Source organism: Chelonoidis abingdonii, chromosome 3 (genome assembly GCF_003597395.2).
Source record: "Chelonoidis abingdonii isolate Lonesome George chromosome 3, CheloAbing_2.0, whole genome shotgun sequence".
In the NCBI taxonomy this organism is placed as follows: domain Eukaryota; kingdom Metazoa; phylum Chordata; order Testudines; family Testudinidae; genus Chelonoidis; species Chelonoidis abingdonii.
In genome coordinates, this window is record NC_133771.1 from 16819072 (window position 1) to 16845216 (window position 26145).

The 26145-nt window shown below is 40.2% G+C and overlaps 1 protein-coding gene across 2 annotated transcripts in view; it reads left to right on the forward strand.

Moving 5' to 3' along the window:
- The window catches only part of CD2AP (CD2 associated protein), a 150993-nt gene extending 127591 nt beyond the window's left edge, over positions 1–23402 (forward strand). Inside the window, exons 13-18 of one of the 2 annotated variants that reach the window (XM_032777591.2) lie at positions 952–1094; positions 11260–11372; positions 13455–13544; positions 18091–18275; positions 19907–19970; positions 20886–23402. In XM_032777591.2, the coding sequence (XP_032633482.1) occupies positions 952–1094; positions 11260–11372; positions 13455–13544; positions 18091–18275; positions 19907–19970; positions 20886–20927 (637 nt within the window). In that variant the 3' untranslated portion in view covers positions 20928–23402. Of the gene's footprint in view, positions 1–951; positions 1095–5550; positions 5625–11259; positions 11373–13454; positions 13545–18090; positions 18276–19906; positions 19971–20885 lie in introns of those variants that run through there. The other variant, XM_032777592.2, reaches the window with a different exon arrangement.
- Positions 23403–26145: the final 2743 nt, after the last annotated feature.

Consider the following 26145-nt stretch of genomic DNA (forward strand, 5'->3'; position numbering starts at 1 on the left):
GCATGCTCTCTAGTAACACTCTCAGAATGAGTGACAGGTTCTAAGCATGCGTGGCCGGTAGGAGTACTGCTGCAAAAAATCTCCGATCGAAGGCGCAGGGCCGCACCGACACCTGAAGTGGAGCACCCACAGGGACACTCATCCGAAGAACGTCAGTTACTGCACAAGGTGAGTAACCTCCTCTTACACATTTTAGAGGAAAGGTAACTAGTAACCAACATTTAACCTGTCGAACTGTTCAATTCACATGACTTTCTAAGCAAAGTAACTTTTACCTTCAGCTGCAAGATGCAACTGGAAGAGCTGCAAAGGAATGGCTCATCTGTTTACTTTTGGTTCTAGGATGCAGGAAAATCTAGGAGTCTTTCACTGTCAGAACAGTAATAAAGGGTGTAGAGAGATTATCCAATGTTAGAATAAGGACCATCTATACAGGATATTTTAACAAAACGTAACCACCCATTCTAGTCCATTAAGAATGTTTTTAATGGAAAAAAAAGAAAAAGAGGGTAACAGACCTTTCATACTTCACCTCTGAATGCTTCTGAAGTGCAGATATTGTTGAAGGTAGTGTTCAGCTTTCTTGTCTTTTGTTTTGTTGCATTGTACTGTAGCATTTTTGTGCAAAGGGTTAGATTTGTTCATACAGTGTGCCTAAGTGGTGATAAAATGATATCTTGGAGTACGTATGTGGAACTCCCACTGAAAGCCCTGCACATATCTGGAGGGCAGATTTTTGGCCATAAGAGTCCTAACAGAAGTGTTTATGAATAGCACAACATTGATTTTATTTGTCTGTCTTGGTGTGAGAGCCAGTCTGTGAAATAATGTTCAAATCTAAATTCTTAAAGAACAAGAAACACTGACATTTTCCTCTCTGATTTTAACTCTTAATATGTTTTTGAATTATGACTGGTTTCAAATTCAGACTGCCTGTTTATTTCTTTACAGATCTAATGGGGAAGTGGTTTCCCTTCGACCAAAATCTGAAATTGAGCCACTAATAAAACCAAAGTTAGATTCTGAACATTTACCGCTTAGACCAAAATCAGTGGAGGTAGATTCAGTTGCAGTAAAGAGCTCTAAAGAACCAGGTAAGATGAAAAACAAATGAGAATACTGGAGGCGCTTTTCTGAGCCTTTTCTGTTTAGACTGGGATACCCTCCTGGTTTTAGAATAAACTTTTATTGGAGTACACACATGTTAATATTTAGTGCAAGAGCAGTTACATGTGTTAGGTAGGGAATACAGTTTTTTAAATAGTTACTGCTGATAACTCTTTTGTGTAACTGGGAAAAATAATGTACAGTAGTTATCAGGCTAATATGCATAGAAGTGATAAGGCTTTACTTTGTATTGGGTTAGCTAGAAAAAATGAACACCTGTATAATGGCTTCCTTTTTTCAATTAAAAGGATATTTTTATAATTGCCTGACTTCCCTGACCTTTATAAAAAGATTACTTTTTTCTCTGTTGTTTTCTGTGCACCTTCCTGCTGTTTCTGCACATAGAATAACTTTTAATGAACCTATTTAAATATTTTTACTACTGTTCATAACATTCATTTATAGTTTTGTGGAGTCTAGTTGACAACTTTTGTGGCTAGCTCCCTCATTAGTGCTTTACAATTTTAAATTTGAGTATTCTGTGCTCATGAAAATGAACTAACCCTTGCTAGATGCACCTTGATCTTAATCTGACATTTCACTTACAATTCTACCCCTATCTAATGAGAACTTGAAGTATTGCCTAGAACCAACAACTTTCTGGACAGATGCTATGCCATCTCTCCCCACATAACTGCTGCTAATATAGTCCTTCCTTGTCAATATCATCACTGTGATCTCAATCCTGCATGTGCCTCCTATTCAGAGGTTGCCCATTCTGTTAAACTGGATGGTGACTTTTGTGATCTTGTGCAAACCTTCATGAGGGGACTAGTTTTGAGAACACACAATTCTTCTGTCCATCTGACTTATACCAATTTTTAACACTGGCCTCTAAATGTTAAATTTTCTAGTGCATTAAACCCACATGGTCTCAGCCCAGGGTGACATATTGAACATGACCCTTCAGAGATGTGTAACAGAAATAATTACTCCATTTCCAAAATGTGCAACTTCTCACCCAAATTGCACTGAACTAAGGTGTGGGGTATAGAATGTTCAATTTTGGACTACAAGATTAAGGGTCATTATCTCATGGCTCTACAGGCTATACATGGGAGCTTTCTTCACTGAAAAGGGGAAGCTTCCAGTTTCCCGTTAGGATGTGCAGCACTTGCTTCTGTGCCTGCTGGATTCTGAGATGTGACTTTGAAATCATGACTTTTGTATACAAAAGATAGTTCCAATATTTTTAGTGGATTACTTATATTAGTCAGTCATTCTCCCTCTGAACGTTGAACAGTTGAACTTAGTCTATAATAAAGCACCCTAAGAATATTGCAAGTAGTACTCACAAAAATACTTAATATATTCCAAATTATTTCTAAAATAGTTTTTTCTATGTGAAGTGTGGTGCATATAGAGAATAGATGATGTGGCATCGCTTAAATGCTTTTGTTCAGACGTAGACCTTCCCTACAGTTATCCTTGTCTTTGTCACTCTGAGACTAGAATAATTCACTGCACTCAGTCAGGTCCTGTACACTGATGCCATTGGCTGTGTATTAGATATAGCTTTAAGGTTTTGACATAAGACCTTGTAGGTCAGCAGAGGCACTCCAGCTTACAGTGCCCTGATTTCAGAGAGAGACCATTGGTGTAGGATGGCGAGTATATTGAAGATCTGTCATGGAGGGGATCAAACACCAGTGAGCACTGCAAGGCTCATGTATTTTGTGGGGTTTTAGGGAAGAGAGTGGACTGATGATGATTTGGAGAAAGTGGCTGTTGAATGTTAGTGATTTGTGGTTAGGGTTGATAATGGTGGGACATGCCTTTTTATTTCATGGATGTTTATTCTTTAGTGTGGGTGCTGGTTTCCCTTGAGAGAGAACTAAAAGTGTAGTTTTCGGTGGCTGGCTTTGTGCCATCATGGTTCTGTCATGTGAGGTTTCATTTATCACTTTTTGTGCATATTTGAGCTTGCTTGGAAGACTGGGTACAGATTGATATGCGTTCAGTGTGCTGATGACATTGAATCTGTCCTTCCCTTTCATCCAGCTAATAGGGAGCAATTATCTTTCTCTGTGTATGGTAGTGATTGGAGCTCTGATAAGAGTGGGCAGGCTGCGACCAGGTGAAACAGAGGTCGTCATGTTATGTTTGGGGAAGCAATTGGACAATATGGCAAAGATTGTCACCCATTGATTGAAGATGTGTCCCCGTGTTGTCAGCTGAGCATTCACTTTGTGAATCCTGTTAGACTCCTTGCCATTGTTAGGCAGCTATATAACAGAATTGAGAAGAATGGCTTTATTCTCTCCCATGTGGGAAGGACGTTGTAACCCTTTTTCTAAGGCCTGGACTATGTTATAGGCCTCCAGGATTCTGTTGCTTGAAGTTTAGGCAATTCCAATGCACTCTGTGGGGATCTGCATGTGGATACTGAAGTTGGGGCAGAAAGTGGTGAGCACATGACACCAGTGCTCTGGGATTTGTATTGGTTGCCTGTTGGTTTCTGGACGGAGTTTAAGAAGTTGATTCTGATCGATAAAACCCAAATGGGATGGATGATGGGATTTGGGCAAGGATCTGTGGATTTTTATTTGGCACAACTAGTTTTGTGGGAGCTGAAGAAATTCTAGTTTTTGTGGACTGCAGAGAGATTGTTTGCTGTTGCTAATTTTATCTCGATATCCTTGATTATCTATCAAGGCTTCCCACAGCCTGGAGTGTAGGCATTTTGTGCTTACATATTGAAATCAAAGCACAAGATTTTTTTTAATTTAATTGCATATTTTGAATAAGAATAGAGTAAAAACATAATTTGGAAGACTTCTCCTAGGTAGTATTAAATCACCAGTGTCTTATACGAAACAAGCATTCAAAAGTGATATTGTATCAGCCTGAAGTGAAGGTAGGTCCCAATCCTTCAACTGCCTCACTATGAATTCAGGGCAACTGCTTGCACGGAGTCAGTTGCAAGATCAGGATCTTATATTGTAAATGCACATATACTGATTCTTAAGGCTTGTCAGTTTTACCTAAGATAAATAGATATGGTTAACTCAAACTTTAGTATGTCCCCTTAAAGATCTTATATGTAGATGTGTTAGCCATCTGCCAAATCGCAAAACAATGTGATAAGTTTATTAGGTACCTTGGTTTGATCCACATCATCTGCTTTCTACCTACTGAACCCTGTGGAAATACCTCTAACACTGTAAATTTCTGAGCAACTTCAAAAAGCTGCCAATAAATAAATAAATAAAAAATGAAGTGCCACAAACTGTTTGCACATTTCAGAGGAGGAGAATTTTCTCACCAGGGGAGAAATACCCCCTTTCTGAAACCCCACAACAGGGAAGATTCACCTCTGCGCCTTTATAGCCCAGTATGTTTGAACTCGTATTAACTAAGATACTTGACAGGAGTAGGAAAATTAGTCCCAATAAATATTTTCCAAACTTTCTCAAACCTCCATAAAGTAGGTAACATGTAACAGGCAGAGTGCCTGGTGGCAAAGTGTGGCATAATGATTTTATCCCTGGTTGCTTGGAATGACCTGCATAATTCATTCATGGCTTTGCTGCGAGCATGTAATGTAGTCATCCCAACTCATGCCAGTGAAACCTATAAACCACACCACTGAAAATTTCAGTATGTACTTCACTGCTATGGAAATACCTATTAATGCTACAAAAACTTGGGACTGTGTAATATCAAACACTTCACTTGTCTGTGGCAATTTTAAGATTATTTTGTTAATCTTATAAGAGTCATGGTAAATAGAAAATGCAACACATGCCTTCACAGCCCTAAGAGATGTCCTGTCTTGAAGTCAGATGACCCAAGCTTTGCTTTTCTAGTTAGTGTGTTATCACAACTTATTGGTGTGATTTCACTGAAGTGAATGCACAGAGGATGAAGTTTTATGACTAATCTTCTTTGTATCTCTCTAACTGGTTTGTAGCCAGTTTAACTACCAGTCTTGTTTCTGGTAGTTTAGGGTCTCAGAATAATTAATTAAATGATCAATATTTGTTGGGCCCGATTTTTCAGAGGTACTGGCCTCAATGGTACGCTGCTGTTCAACACCCCTGAAAATCATGCCGGTTGCTATTAGCTCACCAATAAATACTTCAGCTATCATATTTGTGAAGACTTCTGAACGCCACTTGATGATTTATTTGAAAAGGACAGTAAAAGTTTCCCCCCTTGATTAGAGAGAGTTAAACCAAGAATGCAACAGACTGAAAACAAAGAGTAATTCTGTGTGTTTGAGACCTGAAGGTGTAATAATATAGGTAATGCTAATATGCTGAACATGTGAAACAATTCTGTTCCTTCTACAAATGTTTCTTTTTCCTGCTTTGTAAAATAATTTTTTTTTGGTTCAAAATCTTTTTTCTAGACATTCCTCTCCTTGACTTTTCTTTCCAGATTTTGTTTCCTATCCTGTTTGCCATGTTTCCCTTCTTACGTGTCAGGAAATTACCCTACCCTTCTCCATTTTGGTAAGATAACATTATATAAAGAAATCCAAACACTGTGTGTCATACCAGTACATGCAAGTAGCCTTTTCTTTTTAGCAGCTCAGAGTTAATTTTCATTTGCACTTGTATATACAAAAATTTAGTTTTTATTTTAAAATGCTTTTCTGTTTGTTTTGGGTGCAGATTTTCCTTAGCTAGCAGACAAGAAGTATTTACCTTTAAATACATTTTAAAAAAATTATGGGATTTCATAAAGTGTACAGATATTTACACACAATTATTTAACCTGTCAGGTGAGGCCCCAAATACATTTTTTTGCAATGGGATTACATTTAACATTGATCACATTTCTGATGCGGCTGGGGTGGATGGCTTTACTGCATCCTTGCGCACACAAAATATCATCTCATTTTCAAGTCTGCTATGCACACTGATGGTTTTTTGTTTTGTATTTTTTAATTTTTGTATGTTCAGTCTTGGAAACATGTCTGTATAATTTACCCTCTTGGCTTCTTGCACTATAAAACTATAATATATTGTGTTTTTAAAAATTGAGTGTAATTATTTCCCATAAGATATAAACCTATCTCTGATTTCATTTCCAATGATTTGCAGTGTATCTCCATACTTAATGATAGTTAATAACTTTAAACTCATATATTTTCATGGCTGAAGTCTTAATATTCTGGGTTTTATGATGATTGCCTTCTAATCTTTTGTGGGGATGAAGTTTAGTTTTAACAGGGTGAAAGACAGCACAAACAGCTGTCTATCTCTTCTTGCTATGGTATGAATGTTGGATTTCCTCATTTCATATAATTGCAGTGTAGCTAATGCTTTGAACTGCTAAACCCTGGCAACTTCAGGGGATGAATTCACTTCTTCATTCACCTCTCATTTTTTTGTTGTGCCGTGTGGTTCTTCAGACAAATGGAAATAGTATGTGCCAGACCACTGGACACTTTCACTACCAAAATTCACCAACTACTGCTAGATACATTGCTGACTGCCATTTTTCTGAATGACTGAATCGTTTTCTATTTTATTGTATGCTTTGTCCCAACTTGCTCATGACCCTGCTATAATGTACAGCTCCAGATTTAGGTAGGTGGTAGGTGTTCTGAGTAGGCTGCTTTCTCTATCACAACCACCTGAGGTTAATTGAACCTTCTGGTCCCTTTGGCAAAATGTCACAGCCTTCAACCTTTTCTTTGATCCAGCAGATATATGAAAATTAGAGCTCTTTTTTGGCACTGTAGTACTCTTTTTGCTAGATGAAGTCTTAAAAGCCCACATAATAACTGGAAAACAGGTCCTTGATAAACAATTCATTTACAATTAAAACTAATAAAGAATAGGTGAAATTTTGGCTGCCTTGAAGCCCATCAAACTCCCATTGACTTCCATGGGGTCAGGATTCACCCATTATAGGTAATATTATACAAAGGTAAATAAAACCTGTTGGATCAAGTTGTCGTCGTCGTAGTCATCATCATCATCACTTCCATAACTGCATTGGTCGTTGGGACACCATCACTGATGAGCAATCAGCCAATTGTCTCCACCCCTGATGATTGTGTGTCAGTGCTTGAATCTCTGCGAAGTCCATTCCTGTTGACTCTTTTATGTTGTCAATCCATCTCTTCTGTCTACCTCTTCTTCTCTTCCCTTGTACTGTCCCTTGGAGGATGATCTTGGATAGGCCAAAACATCTTGTTACATGGCCGTACCACTTAAGTTTGCGCTTCTTCATGGTCGTCAGGAGGTCTTCATATGACCCAGCACATTGGGTGATGACGTTGCGGACATCTTCATTAGTGATGTGGTCGAAGTAGGAGATGCCCATGATTTTACGGAAGTATCTCATCTCTACTACCTGTATTTTCCGTTCAAGTTCTGCTGTAAGGGTCTATGTCTTGCACGCACACAGAAAAATAGAGATGACCAATGCGTGCAGCAGTTTGTTTGGATTCCAAGGAGATGTTCTTATTTCTCCAAATAGGTTTTAACTTTGCCACTGCTACTATTGTTTGCGCAGTTCTTGCCAGAATTTCTGCCTTGGATCCTTCATCAGTGATGATTGCCCCCAAATACTTGAACTGTTTCACTGTCTCTAGCTCTTGTCCACTGACAGTGATATGTGAGCTGATCCTGTCACATTTGTTTGTCATCAGCTTGGTTTTCTCTGCACTGATTTCCATGCTGTATTTTGTGGGGGTTTCATCCAATCATTTCACAATGTTGGCAAGTTCATCTTCACTGCCTGCCAGGCTGTCAATGTCATCAGTGAACTGAAGATTTGAGATTTTTCACCCTCTATTGCCGACTGTGCATATATGATCTTCTAGGGCATCAGTCATTATGCACTCCAAGTAGATGTTGAACAGTGTGGGCAAAAGAAGGCCACCTTGCCAGACTCCAAGAGCGGTGCAAAACCATTCTCCTATTGTGCCACTGATGAGAAGTGCACTGCTGACGTTGGCATACGTTTGTTTAATGGTAAGCATAAACTTACGACCAACATTGTACTTCTTCATGGTTGCCCAAGAGCTTTGTACCATAGTCTGTCAAATGCCTTCTTGAAGTCCATAAAGACGTGTCAGATGTCCTGCTGGTGTAGTAAGTACTTCTCACGTAGAACACGGAGGTTGAAAATCTGTTTCGTGGTACTTCTTCCAGCATGAAAGCCAGCCTGTTCTTCAGTGATGATATTCTCCGCTTATGGCTTCAATATGACTTTCAGTATCACTTTTCTAGAATGGCTAGCTAAGCTTATGGTCCGGTAATTTGATACAATTGCAGGTTACCTTTCTTTGGCAGAGTGATGATTAGTGACTGTGTCCGTGTTGAGGGCCACTCACCAGTCTGCCAGATCTTGTTGCAGATCTTGGTGAGTACATCTTGGTGAGTACACTATTTCTCATCTGAATGTCATCAATTTGGCTAGGATTTGTCAATACCTGTAACCATTCCTACAGGACTGCATCAAGTAACCACACTCTAATCCCAATATTAAGTCAGCAAGAAAGAAAAGATGTAAGGAAGAAATGGAGAGAGAGCTCCCTTTGTTGTTTGTATTGTGATAGCACTACATTACACTTTGCACTTTACTGAGGTGTAACAGTCTGTCCCAAAGAGTTTACAGTCTTAAAGCAAAGAAGCAGTTCTATGGATCATCCCAGTGCTTCTATAATGTACCATAGGCAACAGGTGCAGCCTTGGGCTCTGTTTCTCCCAAGTCTTCATGAAATATTGCTCTCTCTGGATACAGATGGGTTTCTTAAAACTTCAGTGCCTAGCATGTGATTTGACCATGGGAGACAGGCTGGCATCCTTCACAGTATGTGAAGTAATTCAGTTTGCACACCTCTTTAAGCTTACTGCAACATGGTTCCTCCTTCCTGCTGCTACCACAGGCAAAAGGAAACTTCCTGAGGCAGACAGAATATATAAATACCATATTTTAGTCTATCTTCCTTTTCTCATCCTCTTTGTTACTCTAATACATAACTAATGGAGGCCCAGGTTTACTTTTTAACACAGGTTTCTGCTCTGAGATTAGGTGGGCCATTAAGAATATGAAGGTGTCTCCTTGACAGCTACTTCAGGACATTTAGCAAATTGCATACTGTATTGTACCTGACCTTTTTATCTTGTGGCTATCCTTTTCTTCTCAAACTGCCCTCTGCATCAGTCTCCTTATACCTGTTACTCTGTCCTTTCCTCACCTCTCAAATTTCTCCTTCCATTTCTTTCCACTCATCTCCATTCCCTTTACATCTACTTTTCCCTTCTGTCGCGGCATTAATATACATTTACAAAGGGTGATAGGTGCCCTTAAAAATCCCTTAGTAGAATTTGTCCAGTTTAGCTAAGCAACAGCTAAAAGGAGGGATAGACAAGTCGAGATATCTGAAAGGTGTAATCACCAAGGAGGAAACAAAATTTCTTAAGGATATGCAAAGATGTGTAGCTAAAAGTAATGGAAAGACACTTGAGTTGGTTTAAATATTCAGGGAAAACTTCTAGTAGTGAGATCTCAAGTCTATGAATGCCCCGTCAGTTGAGCCATTTGAAATTCTCCTGGGTAAAACACTAAAGTACTATGGAAAAACTGACCAGATGACCCCAAAAGGTCTCTTCCATCTATGATTTCTACGATACTTAAAGCTTGAAGATTGATGAGGGAATCTGGAAGAATAATGTAATAAATAGGGAATTAAGTTAAATATTAGCTGCTGATTGATAAATCATAATGCATTTGGCAGAAGTTATATGATGCAGAACCAAAAACACTAAGTGAGTATTGACTTGCTTTCAAGTCTATATCAAGATTTGACTGTAGAGATAAACATTAACAGATGGTAAATTTTAACCAAAATGGAAGTCAGTATGTATTATGCAGATATCTTACAAATTAAAATACTCTTTCGTAATACATGACATATAATATTGTGATAATGATGTTTAAGTGCTTTACAAATGCTTTTACAAAGGGGTAAATTGAGGCACTGAGAGGTTAATTAACCCGTAGCCACACAGTGGATAAACTTGCTTTAACTACTTCAGTTTTAGCACTCTAAAATAGTTTACTCTTACTGTTAAATGGAGTTTTGTCCTAATGGGTATTTGTATCCCTGTGGTATAAGTAGTTGACACTTATCTCAAGGAGCAAGGAGGAGTCAAAGAATGCAGGGAAACAATACTTAAATTACCAGATTCTTTATAAGCAGCAGAGGATCCTGTGGCACCTTATAGACTAACAGACGTTTTGGATCGTGAGCTTTCGTGGGTGAATACCCATTTTGTCAGACGCAGGTAGTGATTCTTTATGTAGTGTCGCAAGCAGAGGCAGATTCACACCTAACATGAAAAGATGTCTAAACCAGCAGAAAGTGAAAATAAATGAAACATTTAGAATGTTTGACTACAAATCTCTCGGACGCTTGCAGCTTCTCTGTAGACAAGTTATTTATTGTACATATAAAGCCTGCTGAAATTGAAGGTGAGAGCTAATAGGAGCCATTTTTACAACTCGATGTACACATTTAAGCAGATTTAACATGAGTGAATGTATGCTACCTATTTTATCATTCCTCTTGAGACCCTTAGTAGTGACTTAAAACTTTCTAGATTGGTTCTTCTGTTAGGGTTCCATTAAATTTTGATTCACATGCTTAATTTCAAGAGCATCAAGATAAGAAAATACACTATTCATAAAACTCTTAAATGGGTCTAAACTGACATGGCTCAAAATTATTATCCTATTCTGAATTTTCTTCAAAAATGTTTCAAGAAACAATTATGTATTTTCCTCAACACTTGAGTTTGAAATCTGCGTCATGCCACCTTCTCTCTTGAGCCTCTCTTGTTCTGATGGGAATATGAATTTGAATTTCTTGTTTTTAAACTGTTTTATTAGCTAATAGATGCCAATTATCTCTAGTTTCTTTAATGAAAATGTTTTTCAGACTTACTAAAAGCATATGACAGTTATTTCTGGAATATCCTAAGAGCATAGTGTGCTGAAAGTCTTTTGAATGTACTGTTGTTCTAATCAGTTCTCTTCTCCTTAGCGATTTTTTAAAAAAAATTGTTTCTACTTCCTGAGGACCTTTTGAACTTAAAGGGGGTCTGTGTTCTCACCTTCTTTTAGATCTTTTAAGTTTTGATGTAATAGCTACCTCAGATAATCTGTCACACCCTACTGCAAGCAGACCGAAGATGCCTGGCAGGAGGCTGCCTACTCGTTTCAACGGCAATCATTCTGTGAGTACATTGACTATATTATTCCGAAGATAAATTTAGGATATCTGCTTCCCACAAGAGAGAATTTTATTGGACAACATCACTCTAGGGAAGTAATTTCATTAGCAAATGCCCGAGAGAGAGTTGATAGGAACATGTATCCACAAATGGAAAAGTAAAGATGAAAATGAATATAACTGAATTATAGCAGCATCACAACTGCAGTTAAAAAAAAAAAAAATTAGATTTTCCTATCTATTCTATTGGGTTTTGACACTGTTTCCTATTTCCCTGACTACTCAAATAGTGCTCCAGTTGCATCAATAAAAGAAATTTCTCATTGTGGACTTTTGATATTTCAACTCCACCAGTGTCCTCTGTTTTACCAGAGTAAGAACCCATAGTCCCTGGCCAGGGAATTTACAGTTTAGCGTAGATTCCTGTTCAGACATGCAAGATATCAAGTGCCACGATGAGAACATCTTGGAGATAGAATATTTAATTTATTTGTTTATCTTTATGCAGTTTTGTCAATTGAAGCTGTAATGGAGTCATGTGACATTGTAGGGTCCACACAGACCAGCAGTGGGTTCTGTTACCACCTCTCATGTAACTTTGGGGTCCTTTGTGCTGTGCAGTTTAGTTCAATTCCCTGACACCAGTAGCCTGCCCACAAGCACAGGCTCTCTCTTAGTTTAGTTACTTTGCAGAGTAACATCAACAGCATTTCCAGTCCCAGGTATCCCTGAGTTCTTAATTACCAGATACTCGGATTGTTCCCCTCTGACTCCTCATCCCCGAAGGTGTGAAAGCAGCTCTCCCCCAAAGTTATCAGTGCACTTTGGTGCACACTCTCCATACAGTTTGCATACCAGAGCCCTTGTTTGGATAAAAATAAAAAGTTTGTTTAATAGAAAAAGCACAGACTCAAAGAAATAATAAGGGAAAGCACAGAGAAAATAAACCTAAAGACCACAACTTTAGGCTTTACACTTTTGTATCAGATAAACATCTCTTTTCTAATAAGAGTTACCTCTTGCCTTAAAACAGCTTCTCCTATAGCTATCCCCTAGCTATAGGAGGGATCCAGTGTTCATGGACAGCCCCCACCTTGAGACTGTCCCCAAGTTCTGCAAGCTCTTCATTTTTCAAAGACTGCGGTTTTCTTTTCAGTTTCAGGCTGTTCTCATTTTGTGTTGATGGTTCCTCATTGTTTTTTTCCTGGGCTTGGACAATGGCTGTGTGCTTGAAGGCAGTGTCGCCTGGGTGGAGAGGTAGTCTCAGCCTGCCTGATTGCTTCACTGCCCTGTTGTGAGGTGATCCTGAAGTGGCACCACAGTTACAATGAAAATTTTTATATATACAATCATACACTTTCAAAACTATAACCTGTACGCATACATCTCATAATGATTAATAAGTTCATTGCATTACAGGCTTTCATAAAAGATCCTTACCCATTTTATTCCTATAGCAAAATATCACAGTACGCTATCAGTTGGTTTAACTGCTTATTTGGGTGGGGTCTTAACCTTTTTTTCCCTTGAGGTGTTTGATTGTCCACGTCCTCAGTTTGTTACAACTCTTTTTAATGTGATTGAATTGCGGTTGTGTCCAAAGACCCCAATCAACATCAGGATCTCATTTTGCTAAGCATTGCGTAAACGTACATATTTCCTGCTCCAAGGAGCTGACAGCTAATTTAATAAACATTCAAGGGCAAGGGTGGGGGAGAAGAGTGTGAAAGACAGAAGAGGTTAACAATATTTTAGAAATCAAGTTAAGATCATCAGTGGTATTCCTGACAATATGCTTCAGTTACTGTTCTTACTTTACTCCAGGGCTAGTCAATTTTTTTTATTTTAATCAAGGTAAAGTCAAGGTCCAGCCTTCAGAGAAAACAATAATAAAAAATAACAATGGTAATAATAAGTAAATACAAAGATTTTTGGTCCATTCAGAAGTGTCTGGGAGTTTGGATTTAGCCTGGGGTTCCCCTGTTGACTGCCGTTTTACTTCATTCCACTTAGTAATTATATTGTAAGTTACTGTTTTATCTGTTCTGCACACATTGTATTTAGTATGCATGTTTTTATTTACCAGCCAACTCAAAATGAGAGAACAGAAAAAATTGTGAAGGATCATAAAGAGGAGGAAGAAAGTGCCAAACCAAAGCCATCTGAAGTTAAAAAGGTACAAAGCAGAAATGATCAGATACACATATCCGACTACTAGCAGTGCCATTCATTTTGATTGTATATGCACTTGCTGATTAATGCAGCCATACAGATTGCATTGATAGAGGAATGACTAGTTTTATATTGGGTAGCACAGAACTGCGCTTCCAGTTCCAGGAGTAAGTTGGATGTCTGCTCTGCCACCTAGCTCCTGGATAAAGAAAAACAGGTTTGAGCAGAAGAGACATGCAGAATGGCATAGCTTGACCTCAGTTACCACCCTGGAAGCTTGCTTAATAACTGATTTTAAGGAGCCCCATTACATTGCTATTCTTGAAAGATAAGAGAGCTGGTGTCATCCTGGATTTTCTGGATAGTTAGTAAAAACTTCTGTGAATTTTACTTCCAAAGTAAATCTGATGGCAGGAGGCCAGAATTGCCAACGAGCAGTTGCAGAAAGATGGAGGAGCATGCTGAGAGTGGGCAACCCAATGTGAAGAGGGAGGGAACGCCTCCCCTCATTCCAGGGGCAACTTGTATGATTCCTAGCAGAGTCCCCACCTCTCTCCTAGGACAACATTACGAAAAGTGCTTTCCGCAAAGGAGAACTCCTAATCTTAAGTGGGCTGCTCCTCTTGGGTAAAACTGCCTCAGTTACTAAGATTCTGGTACATTGTTCTCCTACCGTGCCAATGGGTTCTCAGCACAGTGAAACAGGTTATACATTCTAACTCCTTTCTACCTCCCCTTCCCACTCACTTTCCCTGTCCCTCTTCAGGAACCCCTCTCACAAGAGTCTCCTCGCACAGGAGGTAAAGGGGTTACTACAGCTGGGTGCGGTGGAAGAAGTTCCTCTCAAGTACAGGAACAAGGGATTCTAGTCAGAGTACTACTTAATCTCAAAGTCCAAAGTCTTAATCTTAAAGTCCAAAGTCAATGGCCCGTCCTGAACTTGCAAGACCTCAAAAAGTACATAAAGAAGTTAAAGTTCCACATGGTTTCCCTGGCTTCTATTATCCCCTCCCTGGATCTGGGAGACTGGTATACTGCCCTCAACCTGAAGGATGCATACTTCCACATGGCGATCTTCAAAGGCACAGACGCTTCCTCCGGTTTGCAGTGAGGCCCCACCACTACCAGTTTGCGGTCCTCTCTTTCGGCCTGATGACAGCACCGAGAGTGTTTTACCAAGTGCATGTCAATTGTAGCTGCTTACCACAGGCACTAGGGTGTTCAGATCTACCCATACCTCAACGGCTGGCTTATCAAGGGCAGTCCCCCCAGGTCTCAAGTCCAAAGGGATGTTGCAGTGCTTCAGACCACATGCTGCTCTCTGAGCCTACTGGTAAATGACAAAAAGTCGACGTTAGTGCCAGTGCAGAGGATAGAGTTCATCAGAGTGGTCCTCGACTCAACCTGTGCCAGGGCGTTCCTGCCACTGAAGAGGTTCCACATATTGATGAACCTCATCGTGGAAGTCTCCATGTTCCCTCTGACTACAGCCAGGGTCTGTCTGCACCTCTTGAGTCGCATGGTAGCGTGCACTTACATGGTCCGCTGTGCCAGGCTCCGAATGTGGCCCCTGCAATGACTGAGGATGGTCTATTCCTAGTCCAGAAACCGCCGGAAAAGATCATTACCATTCCCCAGGTGATATTTACCTCGCTGTGATGGTGGACCGACCGCAGGACAGTCCTGGAGGAAGTTACATTTGACAACCCCCCTCACTCCATTGAGTTGGTGTCAGATGCCTCAGCTGGGATGCACACTGTCTACATCAACAGGCAAAGGGAAGCACACTCGTCGACACTCTGTCAAGAGGCACTCCATCTGTGGGACTTCTGCATCAGCCACAAAATCCACCTAGAAGCTTGTCACCTTCCCGGTGTCAAGAATATGCTGGTGGACCAGCTCAGCAGGGACTTTTCTTCTCACCATGAGCGGTCGCTTCATCCAGATGTAGCCTGCTTGATCTTCTAAAGGTGGGGAACCTGTTTGCTGCCAGACAGAACAGGAAATGCCCCGGTTTTGCTCTCGGCAAGGTCTGAGCAAGGGCTCCCTCTCTGATGCCTTCCTCCTGTGATGGCCAGGGAACCTGATGTATACATTTCCTCCAGTTCCACTCATTGGCAGGGTCCTGGCAAAGATCAAGAGACAAAGCGCAGGTTGTTGTCATCCCCCTGGCGTGGCCTCACCAACATTGGTTAGACGTGTTCCTGAGCTTGTCAGCAGCCCCTCCCTGCCCAACCACCTGTACTTGCTGTCACAGAACCATGATTTGCTCCTACTCCCGAACCTAGAGTCCCTCCACCTCTTGGCATGGATGCTGCATGGCTGAACCTGGAGGAACGGACCTGTTTGGAAAGAGTCCAACAGGTCCTCCTGAGGAGTAGGAAGCCCTCAACCAGACTGACTTACTGGGACAATTGGATGAGGTTTTCCCACTGAGCATCTGTGCACGGCATCTTTCCCTCGCGTTCTTCCATACAGGCTGTCCTGGAGTACCTGCTCCATTTGAGGAACCAGAGCCTGGCACACGCTTCCATTAGACTCCAAAGAGAAACTGCTGAACTTCAGTTCATTTGTTTAATCCTGAGCTGATGGTGTCAAATTTGCAAAGACTGTGAATGGCTAGCCAACTACAAAAGCAGTTTTTCCTCCCTAGTGTTCACACCTTAGCTGCTAGAAGAGGGCCTCATCCTCCCTGATTGAACTAACCTCGTTATCTCTAGACTGATTCTTGCCTGCATATTTATACCTGCCTCTGGAATTTTCCACTACATGTGTCTGACAAAGTGGGTATTCACCCACGAAAGCTTATGCTCCAATACTTCTGTTAGTCTATAAAGTGCCACAGGACTCTTTGTCGCTTTTTACAGATCCAGACTAACACGGCTACCCCTCTGATACTCTTCCATTAGAGTACATCTAGCAGCCATCTCCGCTTTTCATCCACCGATCCAAGGACAGACAGTGTCTTCCCGTTACATGACAGTCAGATTCTTGAGAGGGCTCGAGAGACGCTTCCCGCAGGTACAGACTCCTGTCCCACAGTGGGATCTTAAACTTGGTCCTTTCTAATCTCACCAGCCCACCCTTTGAGCTGCTGGGTCCTTGCTCCCTTTCACACCTGTCATGGAAGGTCGCTTTCCTGGGGGCAGTGATGTCGGCAGGTCTCTGAAATTAAAGTCTTGATGTGGCAAGCATCGCCAAGTTTGAAGGGTCACTCCGCAAAGCTTCCAAGAAGGAGTTTCAAGCGATCCTTGATGAGGGCACAACCGCGGCCAGGGTGGACCTCCAGGTGGCGGCAGATGCTGCGGACGCTGCTGCCCACACCATGGCTTTCACTATCTCCTCTTGGCTGTTCCTCTCTGGGTTGTCCGCCAAGGCTCAGCAGTCAATGCAGGAATCTGCCCTTTGATGGCCAGGCTCTATTTGCAAAGCAGACAAACAGCAAGTCGCATGGCCTCAATGACTCCCACACCACCCTAAAAGTCCTGGATCTCTTATGTCCTAGCCCCAGTGCATAAGCAGTTCAAACTGCAACAGCCACAGGTCCAGGGGAGCCAGCCTTGGCAGGACCAGCCCCATAAATGACCCAAGGGCTACAAGGGCCACCTGCCTCTGCCCAGCCGGGCTTGACCTGTAATAAGCAAGGGGGCAAATTTGATGAGAACACAAACGTCTTTGGCGGCCTTCTTGGCACACATCCCTATCCAGGACATTTGTAGAGCTGCAACGTGGTCCTCTGTTCACACATTTACCACTCATTATGCTATCACTCAGCAGGCCAGAGACGACACTGTATTCGGCAGAGCTGTGTTGCAATCTAGACGTCCCTGAACTCCTACCCACTTCAAGGGTACCGTTTTGGAGTCACCCAATATGGAATGGACATGAGAAGCACTCAAAGAAGAAAACACAGTTACCTTTTCTGTAACTGGTGTTCTTTGAGATGTGTTGCTCGTGTCCATTTCATAACCACCCTCCTTCTCTACTGTTGGAGTTTTTGGCAAAAAGGAACTGAGGGTGGGGGGAAGCCAGCAGCACCTCTTATACCATGCTATCCGGGCACCACTCCAGAGGGTGCCAGAGCCAGTCCCTTATGGATACTGCCGAGGGAAAAACTTACAGCACCGGTGCATGTGGTGAGCATGCTTAGCTAATATGGAATGGACATGAGCAACATATCTCAAACAACAGCAGTTACAGAAAAGGTAACAGTCTTTTCTCAAGGTAGTAGTTCCAGCTAATAGGAGACACTCCAGATAGGCTTTTTGGCCTTATACATCGATTACTGTCAGAACATTATCTGGCACAAGTATGTACTGCCTTGTAAAATGGAGTATGCTTCCTGCCACGATTGAAATGCCCGGAGTACATAAATGTGCTGTGTACACTACAAAAAACAGTGTAACAAGTTGGATAGTTCTGTGTACCATTTTTATAGTGTAACACATTGGGTTGAAATAATACTTAAAAGAAAAACGCACAATTTGTGTGGTGTGGTCTCCCCAGTTTATAGTGAATTCATTGTTACCTTTTTTTTTTATTTCTTTCAGTCACCTGTGTTCACTTCAACACCTCTATCTTCATCTCCAAGACCGAATTCTATTTTACTCAGTTCTGCTCCTGGAGAAATCACAGTTAAAGACCAAACAGATGGGGGGAAAAATTCTGTGGACGATCTCAGGATTCAGATTAATCAGTTGTTGAATATTGTAGAAGCACTGAAAAAAGATCATAGGTAATTATTTTTTAATTCTTCTTACCCCTCAATTGAATATATTTAACAAATTCTGTTCTAAATATTATTGTATACTGGAAAATTTATTTTCAAAGGTAAGTTTTCCATGTTGATCACTCTGCATTAGGCACCTTGCTTTAGAAGTTCACCCAACAGGTTTATATAATGAATATATATTAATTTTTGTTCAGAAATACAGTAACTCCTCACTTAAAGTTGTCCCAGTTAACATTGTTTCGTTGTTATGTTGCTGATCAATTAGGGAACATGATCGTTTAAAGTTGTGCAATGCTCCCTTCTCACATTGTTTGGCAGCCGCCTGCTTTGTCCACTGCTTTCAGGAAGAGCAGCCCGGTGGAACTAGCTGGTGGGTGGTTGGAACCAGAGTGGACTGACAGCCCCCTATCAGCTCTCCCTATCAGCTCCCCCCTTCCCCAAGTTCCCTGTGCTGCAGTCACCCAGCAGGCTAGCAATTGCAGCTGTCCCTCCCCCTACTGCCATGTGCTGTTCCTGCCCTTTGCCTTGGGAAGGGGGAGGGGTGGCTAATGTCAGGGTGTCCCCCTCCCCCCCTGCTCCTGCACCCCGCTTACCCCTTCTCCATATAGAGCAGGGAGGGGACAGGCATGGAGAGAGAGAGAGTGTGTGCTTGGGGCAGCAGCTGCTGTCTCAACTTCCTGATCCACTTAAAAAGACAATGTACTTAAGAGTGGGTCAGCTTACTTAAAAGGGCAGCGTGCACCTCTCTCGCTCTCCCACACACAAGGTGTGTCTGTCTCTGTCTGCTATGCTGTCTCCCCTCCCTCCTGTTCGTGCTACCTTGATGAGAGGCTACATTAACAACGTGTTAACCCTTGAGGGCTCAGCCGAGTGCTAGTTTATCATTTAGCAGCAAGGCATTCCCTGGGAAATATCCCTCCCTCTTCCACCCTCTTAACTTCACCACCTCAGCCAAGCTTCACAATCATCATAGCTGTGAACAGTATTAAATTGTTTGTTTAGAATGTATACTGTGTGTATGTCTATATACTATATAGATGTTTATATAATATATAGTTTTTTGTCTGGTGAAAAAAATTTCCCTGGAACCCAGCCTCCTTATTTACATTAATTGTTATGCGGAAATTGGATTTGCTTATCATCGTTTTGCTTAAAGTTGCATTTTTCAGGAACATAACTACACCATTAAGCAAGGAGTTACTGTATTGCTAAGGTTGCATTCTTCCTCCTTTTGTGTTTTTCTACTTTTTTTTATCACCGTTACCAATGTTCTGTAAATGGTTACTCTTCAAGCAAAAATAACAATTCTTGTAACAGAGAGATAGCGATCAGCAATGCTCTTTCAAAATTCATCTCAAGATGTTTGTAAATAAGACCACCCCTCTAAAGGGTCTGTCCTACCCCAATATTTTACATAAATTGTTTTATAAGAGTAATATTGCATGGAAAATATTCCTAAGGAATACTTAAATATGTGTAGCATATATGTGATAGTGTTACCAAGAACCTGTTATGTAAATTTATTCCCCTGTCAGTGGTAATTTCAGTTCTCAACACCATAAGATAGAAGACCATGGTTTTTGTTTTTGTTTTTTCAGTTGCAATAATATTTTAATTTTGTTTATAATTTATAGCAACGAACTGGAAAAAGTAAAAAAAGATTTGGAGGAAGAGAAGATGATGCGAAGTCTCCTAGAGGTAATTTTAGTGATGAAGACAGTGTATAGACGTGTGTACAGTACTCTTATGACACCGGAAGGCTAATGAAAACCTTTAACAGTCTTGTTTGATCTCTGTATCATTAGTATGAATCTGAATGATTGCCTAGTGGCATGTAGGTACATATACTGTACAGTAAGCTTTGCAGACTTGTTTTTTCTCTCTTCAAGCTGTGTGGAAAAACCAGTCTGTTTTAGAGGGAGTAATTCTGAGTATATGTCACTTATGAATACTGCATGTATGGAATAGTCAATATGAGTTCATCTTAGGTGAACATTTCTACACAGTCTTATTTTTAGACAGACACAAAAGGGACCCTATTTGAAAGTATCCTTCAACTCACCAAAAGGTGCAGTTTCACACATTTGAAAAGACCATGGACCATATTCTGTTCTAACAGATTTTTACTAGTGTACCTCCATAGTAATCAATGGAGTTCTTTCAGATTTGCAATGGTGTAACTAAGACAAATATATTTCACATTATCATGTAGTATGGTAGGCTTGGTGTGACATTTTATACATGATCCATTTTAGGAAGAAAGTCTTGAGATGATGCACCAACCCAAACAATCATTTAATGCAGGAGAAGTCATTAAATAATTGAATTCAGCGAACAAACTTGTTCTGTGGTACACTTTAATCAGAACCAACTAATTCAATAAAATTTACCATACAAATAGACAATCTGTATTTTAAAATGAATCTCGTAAGCCATGGCTACTTAGTTGTATGTTATTTTTAAATTGTTAAATGCATTTTTAATAATGAAAGTTGCTTAGGATGAATTGCAAAGAAAAATTGATGGAAAGATTAAGATTTTGGTAAAAATCATGTAAATTAAAGATACTGATATTGGGTAGTTCATTATTCTCATAATGTTTTTCTTTTCCAGGCTGAAATAGAAAAGCTGAAGAAAGCAGTCATGTCTACATGAGTCAGCCACAGGCTCAGTGTCCTTAACTTGCCAAGAATTCAGACACATAACACAGATAAAACTGACTTTTTTTTTTTTAGTTCAGTAAAATGAAAGCTGGTATTCCTTGGGCTTAGAGGGGGGAAAGAAAGAGTAAAGAGGAATATAGTCTTGTATTCAGAGAGATAAGAGAAAAAAAAAATTGATGTAATTTTTTTTGCCAATATAAAAGAGGCCTTATTTCTTACTGTGCTGGAATTGCAGACCTTTATTTTCTGGTTTGCTTGAAAATACTACTGAATCTGTATAAAAAGAAGAGGGAGTTCTTAATAGATTTTTATTGAGTACTTGTAGTGTAATTTTTAAAGAGATCTATACTATAAATAGGGTGATATATCTTTACAAGTAATCTGTAAAATAGTCAATTGGGAAGGACAGAGTAACCTAATAGTAATTGTAGTCTACTTTTCCCAGACACACACAAGGGAATATGATATTTGTATATTATTTTTTAATTTTAGCATTCTTTCCCGGGATTACACTGTTGTGCCTGTCTGCAGTGAGAGTATTCGTAATACGCTATTTTATAATTTGGGTGATGAGACAAGAATTTGGTGGTCCTATGTGGCAGATTAATCATCTATGCATAGTAGTAATTAGTGATCTAATCAAAATAGTTTCTTAAACAGCAAACATTTTGTCACTTGCACTATAGGATTCATAAAAGGGGTTTATGATTGATCCATAAAACTATAGTAAGTTAATTCTTAAAACCACAAAAAAGGGGAAAAAGAAATCCAGAGTTAAGGCTAAATGCTGTTGTGCCTAGGTATTGTAGCACATACAACATGCAAAATCAGCCTTAATTCTGGATTTTTTTGCTTTTCTGAATTTAAATCTAGCTCATCAGTCTTCAATGGTTTTTCTTTTTTGCGGTAATAATAGTATTAAAAAAGAACAATTTAAAAGCATCCTTCATATGAATTGCAATTTTCAGAGTCTTCAGTCAGCCATGTGCATATACACATACACGTTCATACAGTCTTTTAAAATTGGGTAGTATTACCCAACGGACACGGATGGCTCCAAACAAATCACTTTGGGCTCTTATGTAAATATTGAGACTTTTTTAAAAGCGTATTACTTATGCCATAAACCATAAGCTCTCAGTATGTTATGTAAATCCAAATGTAATCACATTTTAAAGAAATGTATATTTTCACACAATAGATTGGAACAGCTTGTGATGAATCATTGTGCTGATCTGACACAATGTCTTTCATGTATTCCCCATGGAAAAAGTTGAAAACTTGCAGGTCACATTGTACCTAACCCCCTCTGGGAGCAATGCAAATATCCAAGTAATAAATACTGAAAAACTATTCCCTGCTCTCTTCCTCCCCCTTAATTCATATTTTATTAATGCTATCCACAGCTGATACAAATCTACAGTATTTCCAGCTTTTTAAATAGAAACCCTAATTAAAACGCATTGCTTCAATTAAGCAACAATCTCCTCATCTCTGATTGACCTAGCGGAATATAGCATGTCCCCTAGTTTGACAAGCTCACCAATAAATAGTCTTGGCTTGTAAAACACCATTTAGATTTCTATTCATGTGAGAACAGTAGGGGTAATAATGTAGATTAATGAAGTAAAGTGAAAGTTTTTAATAAATCATGAGAACACTTTTCCATACGTGGTGCACAAGAAGTGGCAAACATCTAAAGAGTGAATTGCATGATGTTGGTCTGCAGTTGCTGATTGCATTTTTCATGAAATCTGAATAGTAAATATATTCTACAAGTGTTAGGTTATATTTCTGAGAACCATTGCTAACCAGCTGGTTCAATATTAACTCTGAATTGCCTTGACGCATCACAAATGAAGACTTAAGCCACAACTTTATATCCAAGAATAATGGGTAGCAGTAGTGCTTCTCAGACACTAAACCTTGCATTTAGAACTCTTTTACCTCTTTACTTACTAAGTTTGATAATGCAAAGCAAGAAATGACCCTAATGAAATAGAAGATTCTGTATTTTATAAGCTCTTCACTATGACCAGAGCATAAAACAAGTCCTGTGATAGGTTGCTGTCATGATTATCATGTCTGCACTTAAGCTTATAGCAGATGAGCGGAACAAGACAATCAGTTAAATCAAAAATTGAAAGGTGTTATAAGAAGTTAATGGCCTTTTTCGCTGTAGCAATAAATGAACAAGTGCAATGACTTGATTTAATAAAAATCATCTTTTAAAAGTCGCTGCTATGAGTATTTTTAGCCATAAAGAAGTCGGCCTAATACATCTTGTCTTATCTGTGATTAGTGTTGGGTAATACAATGGAGGCGAGAAGGGTAATGTTTATACAGATGTTCCACAAAATACAAGTTCTTTAAAGCATAATGCTTCACTGACTTGTTTACAGGTGCTGTAAAAATCTGCATGCTATCAAAACTCCAGCAAATAAAAAAACCCAAACTACGGTTGGTATGTTTGCTTTTTTATTGTTCAAGGAAGTTTTGAATTTTGTCGTAGTTGTATTACAACACAAGCTTGGAAAAGAGACATCAAATAAGAAAATTACCTTCTAAATCCTTCTGTTTGCTTTTTTTTTGCAACAGTGTTACACTGTTAACTCTTATTTAGCTTGTGATCCACTGTGATCTCAAATCCCTTTCTGCAGTACTCATTTCTAGGCTGTCATTTCCAATTTTATATGCATGCAACAGAATGTTCCTTCCTAAGTGGAGTACTTTGCTTTTATCCTTAGTGAATTTTATCCTATTTGCTTCAGACCATTTCTCCAGTTTGTCCAGATCATTTTGAATTTCAATCCTCTCTTCCAAAGCACTTGCAACTTCTCCCAGCTTGGTATCATTCGCAAACTAGAAGTGTACTCTATGCCATTATCTAAATCATTGATGATGATATTGAACAGAACCAGACCCAGAATGTATCCATGCGGGATGCCACTCAATATGCCCTTCCAGCTTGACTGTGAACCACTGATAACTACTCTCTGGGAGCAGTTTTCCAACCAGTTATGCACCCACCTTTATTAGCTCCATCTAGGTTGTATTTCCCTAGATACGGCTATCGTATTTTTCTTGCATTTAGGAACTGAAATTTTCAGCTTTTGATTTTCTGCCAAAAAAAGTTTTTTTTTTTTTCCATGGTGGTAAAATAAACACTTTCCGATGAGCTCTAGAAGCTTGATTACCTCTTTTTTTTACAGATGAAGAGAGAGAGAAATGTATGACTTGTCCTAGGTCCAGGGTAGGCAGCCTGTAGCACGCATGGCAGAGGCGGCACGCAAGCTGATTTTCAGTGGCACTCACATTGCGTGGGTCCTGGCCACCAGTCCGGGGAGCTCTGCATTTTAATTTAATTTTAAATTAAGCTGCTTAAACATTTTAAAAACCTTATTTACTTTACATACAACAATAGCTTAGTTGTATATTTTAGACTTATAGAAAGAGACCTTCTAAAAACATTAAAATGTATTACTGGCACACGAAACCTTAAATTAGAGTGAATAAATGAACACTCGGCACGCCACTTCTGAAAGGTTGCCAACCCATTATTAGGATTAGAACCTAGGGCTCCTGAATGTAAAATGCATGCCCAGTCCATTAAACGCAGTGCCTCTCATAAAATCTCTCATTCTGTTCAGCAGCAGTCAAAAAAAAAAAAATATTAGGAGCTATTAGGAAAGGGATAGGTAAGAAAATATCATAATGACGCTATAAATCCATGGTACGCCTACACCTTGAATACTGTGCACAGTTCTGGTTGCCCCATCTCAAAAAATAAATATTAGAATTGGGAAAGATACAGAGGCAACAAAAATGATTAGGGGTATGGAACAGCTTCCATATGAGGAGAGATTGAAAAGACTAGGGCTATGTCTACACTACAGGATTATTCCGATTTTACAGAAACCAGTTTTTGGAAACAGATTGTATAAAGTCGAATGCATGCGGCCACACTAAGCACATTAATTCGTTGGTGTGCGTCCATGTACCGCAACTAGCATCGATTTCTGGAGCGTTACACTATGGGTAGCTATCCCGTAGCTATCTCATAGTTTCCACAGTTTCCCCCACCCATTCAAATTCTGGGTTGAGATCACAATGCACGATGGGGCAAAAACAGTGTCGTGGGTGATTCTGGGTAAATGTCAGTCAATCCTCTCTCTGTGAAAGCAACGGCAGACAATCATTTAGCGCCCTTTTCTCTGGATTGCCCTGGCAGACGCCACAGCACAGCAACCATGGAGCCCATTTAGCCTTTTTTCATTGTCACCGTGTGTCTACTGGATGCTGCTGATAGACGCAGTACTGCAGCATCCCTTGCCTTTATGCAAGTTAAGCAGAAATACGTTACCAGCCCTACTGTACCGTCTTGCTGCTCTTGCAAAGTTGATAATGAATGGTTAAACCATGTCAGTATTGTACCGTCTGCCTGCTTGCTCATGGGGCTCCTGCTGCGCCTCGATGAGGTTGGCCGGGGCGCATGGACAAAAAATGAGATGACTCCCCAAGATCATTTCCTTCTTTACTTTTTATCTAATGGAGACAGACTCTTGTCTAGAATATCAGCAAGTCTACTAAAGAAACCTTAGAGAGCAAACTGGCCGCTCTGGTCAGAGCCCAGAACATCCCGCAGAAATGATGAAGCCTGCATGCCATTCTAGGGGTGCCCTGCAACAACCCCATCCGCTGCTTCCCTCCTCCCCAACCCCTCTTGGGCTACCATGGCAGTTATCCCCCCTTTTGTTGTAGATGAAGTAATAAAGAATGCATGAATAAGAAAACAACACTGACTTTATTGCCTCGCAAGGCAGAGATAAAAGGGGGCAGGGGAGCGCAGCCTGCCTACTGCTATGATATTTCAGGCAGGATGAATCTCCATTAGACCATTAAAGGGGGGGGTGGAGGGCAGCCTCCAGATGCTACTGATATTCCAGGCAGGATTGAATCTCCAGGAGACAAAGCTAAGAACGAGAATGACCGGACGTCATTCCCATTTTTGCCCAGGAGTCCCCGCTGACCTCACTGAGGCCAGCCAGTGAGCGCTCACGAATGATGATGATGGATATCATCAATGTAACGCACCCATTCGCGGAAGGGAAGGTGATGCTGCTGTTAGCAGCTGCAGCACCGCATCTGCCAGCACCATCCAGTAGACATATGGACATTGAAAAAAGATGAGAAACGATTTTTTTTCCCTT